The sequence below is a fragment of the Cyprinodon variegatus genome, unplaced genomic scaffold (assembly GCF_000732505.1).
Source record: "Cyprinodon variegatus isolate N-32 unplaced genomic scaffold, C_variegatus-1.0 Scaffold335, whole genome shotgun sequence".
Classification (NCBI taxonomy): Eukaryota; Metazoa; Chordata; class Actinopteri; order Cyprinodontiformes; family Cyprinodontidae; genus Cyprinodon; species Cyprinodon variegatus.
Genome location: NW_015150788.1, coordinates 609,966 through 618,899, shown reverse-complemented (window position 1 = coordinate 618,899; position 8,934 = coordinate 609,966). Strand labels below are relative to the sequence as shown.

Here is an 8,934-nt window from a genome sequence, read left to right as displayed (position 1 = left end):
GATGGATGGATGGATGGATGGATGGATGGATGGATGGATGGATGGATGGATGGATGGATGGATGGATGGATGGATGGATGGATGGATGTTGCAGTAGGGGTGTAAATCACACCTATCATGGCGATTCGATTCAGTATCGATTTCCTGACCCAGCAATTTGTTTATTTTCGATACTCAAGAATACACCACAATACGATTCGAATTTGATTAATTGGTTAATTTTATTTTATTTTTTTTACCTTACAGGCTAGACAATGTTTTAAATTTGAAATAAATCAATGAAAGCTGTAATATTGTTATGCATTTTATTTGAGAAACAACCACAAATAACAGAAGTAGAAAAGTTGCAGTCCACCTATTCCTGTTAAAACCTCATTCACTGAAAAGTCATAATACCCCTGCGTTATAGATTCTGAAAGGCCTTGCATCAAAAATACTGCACAAAATCAGTGCAATGAGCGCAATTCAATACCTCGGCTCCAGACGTCCCCGCCCCCTCTGGAGACACTCCGCTGCACCTCTCCCAAATTGTAGCTGACCGCAGACAGTGCCACAGACAGGAGGCCAGCTTGTTTTGTTTTTATGACCGAAATTGCAGAAAATAACTCGTGAAGTTTGACCAGCTAGAAGAGCGAGGTGCGCGAGAACGCTGGGACCCTTTTTCCACCTGGATCTCCGCACTTTTTGGCCCTCATGTCCCTCCGTCGTCGGACTAAACTCGCCCCCACTTCCTCACCACCTCGGCTGTATCTAGACCCACAGTGTGTAGCACAGACCACGCTTCAATATTGGATATAAATCAAAAATGTGTGTTAAGCTCACTGCAACACACTGCTCTAAGAGTATAGCCAGGAAGCGAGGTAGGAGGGCAAAATAGGTTTAGCACCACCGCAGCACGGGAGGGAGAATTACGCCCAGGGGCAAATGGATAAAAATAGACCGGATTAGAAAAAAAAAAAAAAGAATCGATACTCTTGCAGAAGTATTGATGCATCGGATCGTCTCCTGTTGGATTGATGCATCGATACAAAACGATTATTATTTACACCCCTATGTTGCCGTATCCATAACAACCCAAACACACAGGATTTCAGATTTAGACATTCCCAGTTATTAATTTCATACACTCACCAGATCTGAACGCCCTGTTAAAAAACTTCACACCCATGAGTAGAGGTAATGCAGCCTGAATATATTTACATTGCATCAGATAGCGTTCCCCCCATGTTAAGCAGGGGGAGCGCTATCTGACGGGGTTTATAGGCTGTCAGATAGCATTCCCCTGATGTCATTTATGTTGAGTTGCAATAAATGCAAAACTCTCGGCAGCTTCTTGTATTTGTCGTCCACTCTATTCAGCTAGCTTTTGAAACACACGGCGAGAAGGTGGGGGCCAGGTGGTGAGGGTTACACGGGCGAGAAACGCAAAAGTAACTTTTACTAGTAACTAGTTACTTTTATTGTGCAGTAACTAAGTTAGTAACTCAGTTACTTTTTGGGAGAAGTAACTAGTAACTATAACTAATTACTTTTTCAAAGTAACGTGCCCAACACTGGTTGTGAATCGGCGCTATATAAATAAACTAAATTAAATTATCAGCCTATAGCCAGAATCACATCAGACACGCTAGTCATAATTAGCATACTGTAGTTATGCAGGAACGTGTCACCAAACATTAAGAACGTCAAACAATCTCTGCTTCTTTCCTATGTCTGTTTCTGTCTCCTTGAACCCAAGTCGGCCTCGGCAGATGGCCGCTCACACTGAGCCTGGTTCTGCTGGAGGTTTCTTCCTGTTAAAAGGAAGAGGAATTTTTCCTCTCCACTGTTGCTACAAGCATACTTAGTGTGAGGGATTGCATTTGAGTCAATTCGATGAAATGAACTGGTTTTCCTTAGATAGAAAACTTTGAATCAATTTGACTGTATGATCTGATTTAATTGTAAAGTGGCTTGAGATGACTTGTGTTGTGAATTGTCGCTATATAAATAAACTGAATTGAATTAAATTGAATCACTGAGCCAGATTAATAATTTCTGGAGTTGATCAAATCAGTTTGAACCCTTCGAAGAGTAGAAAACGGACTGGAGAACCACGCGTTGCCAAACGTTGGTTCCTCCATCTTAAGGGATTTGTAACACCCTAGCAAATAGTAACGGGAGTAACTTGCTTCTGTCACCATGTAAGAAGTCCACACCAGAAGTTTCCCTGGGTTGCATAAGGTACTCTCTGCAAAATCAAATAAGAACATCAAATATAGAGACACTGAGAGAAAATTAAAAAAAATTTATATTTTAATTATAATCCAATGATTGTGGCATTGTCTCTAAAATATTTGCCATTTTATTAAGACAATTAATTAATGGAGCAATTTTCTAAAGTCTGTTTTGTGTCTGGTTTGATGAGGGCTAATTCAATAATAACTAATAATGGTGTTGGTGAAGATTCTCAGTCATCCAGTTCATAGTCATTCCAAACAAAGTAAAAAAAAAAATAAATAAATAATAAAAATAATATTAATAATAATAATAATAATAATAATAATAAAATAAAAAATAAATAAAAAACACGGGACTTTGTTTTCCAAGTTTGAAGACGTTTCGCTGTTCTTTCTTTTGAATTTGCCTGTTTTCTAAGCCATAACAAGGCTTTGTTTGGGCTACTCTATAAAGCCAGGAACTAAACACTAATCCAGAACTAATCCTGGATGGAAAGCGAAACGTCTTCAAAGTTGGAAAACTAAGTCCACTGGTTTGTTTTTTTACTTTTTTTGGAATAACAACGGTGACATTTCCAATATTTCAATGTGCATTTTAATCTATGATTCTTTCATTGAAGCAGATATTTCTAAAATGTTATGGATTAGTTTTAGAAAAATGGTAAAATACTTATAAATCTGTACAATCATCTGTGGTATTGAAATGATATCCTTTAAACTAAAATGAAGAAATATATTGAATTACAGGTTTTGTCCATATCATCCAGCCCTAGTATATAGTGATAAAAGGAAAGTAACTAAAAAGCTCAAAGGGAGAACAGCTAACACAGCAGTAGGCTAAAGATTCTCTGACCAGCGTACAGTGTTATTTCTTTCATTCCTTTATCTGGCTTTTATTTAAAGTTTAATGGAAATAAAGTTTAGAAAAAAGTAAGGAGAGAAAATCCTTCAGTAAAAGTGTTGTTTTGATGTGTAGCGTGGGAAGCTGGGTGTGGGTATTAATAAACTGGACCTTTGTTTTTTTTTTGTTTTTTTATAAAGTGGATGTCCAGCCTCCACATAGCAATACTCCCCAGAGTGAGTTTTTAGAACAGTTTACATTTGAAAAGCTTTTCTCAGCAATTACTCTGCCTGCATGTGGACAGGAGGCAAGTGCAGCAGAAAAAGAAGTTGTGGAAAGTATCCCCGTCATCATGGTGGACAGGGCCTAATAGGCGCAAAGACAACATGAACATCCCCTCATTGGGAATCATTCCATGTCACAAACATGCAAAACTCTACTAAATTACATCAATTGAAAAGCTATGAATACCTAAGTCCAGGTTACAGCCCTATCTCCGTACCCCCCTTCATGCCAATCTGAATACCAGGAGCCCACATAGGGCTTGAACGCTGGGGCTCGCTTCCAGCAACTGGGAGAGGGGTGGACTGAGGAAATATTGCACCGCTCCTTGCAAGCTTCAAGTCTAAATTTCCCAGACTAAATTGGCCGGGTGTCCTCTATGGGAAAGTAGATGAGTCAATAGGCGGTAATGAGATCTTATTTACCCAGCTGGTGGGGAAAACACCGGAACAGCCCCCTTAACTCACCCAGCTGGACCCTAGAGGCCCACAGCCAAACACCAATCCCCCCCTTCCCTGTCTTCGTTCCCTAGCTGCCCCCTCTTTAATAGAAGCCTGTGAAATCTAGAAGGCAGTAACATTAGCACGCATGTCGGCGGTGTTCATCTGGGAAAGAAAAAGTAGCAAAGGGAGAAAATAGCTTGTCTTCTAAAGATGGAAAGCAGATGAAATCAATTTGGATAAAGAAGGGACAGGAAATAAATAATAAATAACAACAGCTAAAAAAAAACAACTTACTATTTCTCCCAGGGAGGCAGCCAGCATATGACTGACAGGTGCTGCATGTGGGGCTGCGAATGCTGCGCTGATGCCCAGAAGGGACTTGGTGTATTCATAGGTGACAAAAAACGCAGCAGCTGAAACCAAGCAGAACCACAGTCATTTAGGGTCCATTAGTCAACCAGCATACAGCAATTAATATTCCTCACAGTCACAGACAGTTGGGGAGACAGCGAGGTGGGAGAACGTGTGTTTCAGCATTTAGCAAAGAAGAAATGCCAAGGAAATGATACGTGCCTAAAGTGGAATGACTAATTCTTTCTCACCGCTAAATCAACCCATCCTGTAGTTTTCATTAAATGTATAAGAATCTCCACTATATAACCTCCTTATCTGTCTTTCTCTGCCTAAAAAACACACAGAAACAGCCGGAGCTGAATCATTTCAACTCATTAATCAGCAAATTAAATTTACCTGAACAGCTTTTTGATCATCAATTAGCACTGGTTCTACTCATATCAAAGATTTCTGCAGTTATAAGGATAACAAATGTCTACATGGAATCTTATTTTTGAATAAATAAATAAAAAAGTGAGGGTACAAGCTTTGCACAGTTCTTCAAATATCTCTAAACCATTCTCCTTTATCCAAACCACCGACTTAAAGCTGACTCCTACACCTGTATACTTTGCTTAAAACTAGACAGACTTAATAATGCAATAAGTCTGTCTACTTTGATAAACTTGATCAATAAAGTACTTATACCCCTTGGAACGTTTTAGGGCATATTAGAGGAAAAAGACCAACAAAAGGAATTAGGAGAGCGTTGTCATTAAAAATACATACTACTATTTATAAAACCTTAATAAATATTCCTACAAATAAAAAAAAAATAATAATAATTTCTGTGTGTGTGTAGGTGAAGGGGTTGTTAGGGAAATGTATTTATTTGATGGAATATTTACTCTTCATTTACAACTCACAAAATCTATGTGTTTGTTTTCTTTAAGATTTATAATTCTAATAATACATAAATGATAAATTATGCTTAAAAATGTATTGTGTGTATTTTCTTTATTTTCATGGGTACATGTACATATTCGATTGAATATTAATGAAAATGTATTAACATAATTTATTCATTATTCTTATTTACTGTGAGGAGGATTACCAAACATGCTCTAAAATGGCTTTGAGAAATTTCTTGTGAATAAAAAAAAAAAACAGCATACCATTTTGAGGTCAAATGAACATGATTAATGTTTCTGACTGCATGTTCAATTTTTAGAGTCTTTAGAATAAAAAAGGCCTTAGAAAATCTTATAGGGATCAAAAACCAAAAAATACTGCAATGTATTTTATGTTTTTTTTTTATTATTATTTTACAGGAAGCATAAAAATGGTAGATCTGGTAGGACATTTAACACTTTATGTAAAAAGGTAAAAAAAAAATATATAGTTTAAACGTCTTAGTTTATATTATTATATTTGTGAGTCAGAATCTTGCATAAACAAAGTTCAAAGGACTTTAAAACAACCTGTGTTAAAATTGATGCTTATCTTGAATTTATCAGGTCCCTGATAAAGTAGAGACAAACCGACCCTTACACTACCATGCTTCACAACAGCATGGCGTTTAAACATTTTTATTCGTGCACTTCTGTTTTTTAAAAACAATTTCTGATTTGCACATTAGGCTCCAGATCCAAACATCAGTGAAGCAGCAGGAGGCCACCATGTTGAGTCTCTTACCATTGGGGAAGGATCCAACAGCAGCAGACGGCACACCGGCATAGATGCCCCTGAAGCCTCCTGCTTTGTGGAAGCCCTGCTGACTCTGCAGTCTGGTCTTGATGGTGTCTAATGGGAACAGGGTCAGATCCGCGCACATCCCAGCACAGCCTCCTGCCTGCAGAGACAGGCACCTTTTTAGATGCATTGTTTCAAATGCACGCCCTGTGAGACATTTCCTACAGCGATGAACTGTTTACCGATCATCATCATTCTCTGCATATTTATAGTGAAGCAAAATTCCATTAATTTCTTCTAATTGTGCAAAGAAATTGGAAATATTGGCAAACTAAAACACACAAAATCAACCAATTTACAGTTTAAAATAAAATAGTCACAATCTTATTTCAAGAACAATTCTTATGTTGTTGTATGTTTGGATATTATATGGACAATAATTCAGAACAGCTGTACTCTTTTCAACCACAGCTCTTCAGTTCAGAAAGATACAGTGCCTTGTGAAATTATTCAGGCCCCTTGAACATTTTGACCTTTACCACAAACATAAAGATATAAAATTGCATTTATCATTATATTATAGTATTGGATATCAAAATTACAATTGTATACCTTTATGTAGCAGAAGGTCAAAAAGTTCAAGGGGTCTGAATACTTTTGCAAGACATTGTATATCTACTTACCTTCAAATCTAGAAGCACTTAGGAAGCTTTTCTGTTATTCTTCAAGTAACTTTGAATAATGCTTAAGAAAACTGTGCGACTGTATGCTACCAAATGAATCTGAGTGTTAATACCTGTAATACTGCAGCTGTTTTACCAAGTCCCTATTGGAAAATATTCTTAAAAACTAAATTAACTTAAAACTTAATTGAAAAAAGGGGTTTATTATTAATAGATCTAACTTTGACACTGGGCTGCTCTCCAAGGAGAGGCTGAATAATGACTAACATTTTTTTTTTCAAATGCAGCAAACTAGAGAAAATTATTTTTATATATATTTTATATATATATATATATAATTGACCTTTATTGATCTCACAGTAAATTTCTCCAATGTGAGATCAATAAAGTTTTTTTTGTTTGTTTGTTTGTTTTTTACCACTAATGCAAAGCCATCAATGAACTGATGGTTAAAAAAATACAGTTATGCTTTCAGAAATAGTAAATATTTTCACATAAAACCTTAGGGTGAGATGTGCACCTTTGTACGGAACTGCACATTTAACGAATTAAATAATTTCACAGCTTTTAGATACACTATTTACCATAAAACCGGTATTTAAGCAATAAGGAACCAATACGTCTATTAAAAATATAACTTTATATGGTTAAATAATAGAACATATTGAAAAAGTGTTGTTTTTCTAGGACTGTCACGTTGAAGAGTGGTGTTTCTATGCAGCTTATTTACAAAATGCAGGTTGTGTTTAAGTTTTGATAAAAAAAAAATTAAAACAAATAACATAGAAACGCGTCCTTCTTACCACCAGAGACGCAACAAACTCCCTTTTCTCCATATTCCGTTCATTCAGCTCTCCTGACAATCAAGCGGTCTGCAGATTTACTGAAACAGTGGATATTTCTCATCTCACTGAAACCAAAACATGCCTGTCAAGGACGCGGCCATTTTGGCTCCATCACTTCCGCATGACGTCATGACGCTCCGCTTTCCCGATGCCTGATGGGAAACTGTGTTTTCTTATGCCAAACAAGTCTGTGTGACTTGTTGAGTGCTGCGCATGCACCTGCACAGTGTTTCTGGCTAAATAAAAGCCATGATATTCAGCTAACAGGAGTTCACAGATGCTGTGAATAAATAAATAAACAAATAAATAAATAAATAAATTAAGAGCAGCCGTCCTCACACTGAACTTCAGCCTTTCTGTCAATCTCCCTCTGAGTGAAGGTCAGGGAGATGATGGGGATTCTGCAAAGTTAAAAACTAACAAAAAAATAAAGTTACCCAACATCAGATCAATCTTCAAATTCTCAGGATTCACTTGTCAATGATTTCTCACCTGGGTAAACTGAGTTCAGCTCGCCTTGTTTGAAGGTAAAATCAAGATTTTTGATCAGACTACTTTCCAACATCAATATCACAACATGATATCACTGCAGACCTGTGACCTAATATCACTGGCTGAAAAAGATCAAACAAAACTAATTAGCCAGTAAAACTGGAACTTCACTCTATATTTAGTGATTCCCCCATTCCTGCACACATTCACACTCTGGTGGTAAGCTGCATTTTGAACAGACGTCTTTTTGCAGACTGACAGAAGTGAAGCTGGCATAAAATCATCACCATTATTATATGTAGAACCTCTGAATAATTACTCAGGTTGCTAATTTTAAATTTGCTGTTTGTAATACTAGAATAGAATAGAAAATCCCTTTATTGTCCCATAATGGGGACATTCTGGTGTTACAGCAAAAAGGTTATAGAAAAATGGTCACACAAATATGGGTGGGAACTATTCTGAATGTTAAGTTTCATAGTTAAGGTTAAACTTGATTGTCAGTTCTGTCATTTCTACTGGTTTGTTCTTCATTCATTTGATCTCTGTTGCATTCTTAGGTCCACTGATTTATTTCCTATCAGCTACTGCAGCAGTGAGGTTAGACTTTATTCAGAGTCTTAATCTAATCTAAAAGCATAATTTCTCATTTTGTTCAGTGCTCAGAGCCAAAATTTTGTGCTTTTCCCCCTTTCCAATTTGCAGAAGATCTACTTATCAGACCCCCTTGAGGTTGTTGATCTGTACAAAGTGCAAAGACAACGGCTTCTGATTCTGCATCAGCATATCGAAGCAAGAGTTCAAAAGCTGAAGGACATCAAACAGGACGTGAAAGAAATGTGAGAAGCTGCCTTAAAATCTGAAATGAGGTTTTAGACAGATCAGTCTTAATTGTAAAGCAGTATTGTTATAACAGATGCAGGCGACACAAAGACGTATGGTGACATGTAAAATAAAGGCAAATTACAGGCAAATGGCTAACATTACTGTTACATGATTTTTTTAATGAAAGAGAAAGTTAGCCATCTCGAAGAGAATCTATCAATCCAAGAAAGCGTCATAAAGCCCATGTTGGAAATGGAAGACAGGAGGGCTGAAAAGTTC

At 36.9% G+C, this 8,934-nt stretch overlaps 1 protein-coding gene across 1 annotated transcript in view; it reads right to left on the bottom strand.

Moving 5' to 3' along the window:
• The window catches only part of slc25a26 (solute carrier family 25 (S-adenosylmethionine carrier), member 26), a 91,372-nt gene extending 83,940 nt beyond the window's left edge, over positions 1-7,432 (bottom strand). The window contains exons 1-3 of the mRNA XM_015385264.1: positions 7,297-7,432; positions 5,814-5,970; positions 4,080-4,198 (exon numbers count right to left, since the gene is read on the bottom strand). Coding sequence (XP_015240750.1) covers positions 4,080-4,198; positions 5,814-5,970; positions 7,297-7,329 — 309 coding nt within the window. The 5' untranslated portion in view covers positions 7,330-7,432. The remainder of the gene's footprint in view (positions 1-4,079; positions 4,199-5,813; positions 5,971-7,296) is intronic.
• Positions 7,433-8,934: the final 1,502 nt, after the last annotated feature.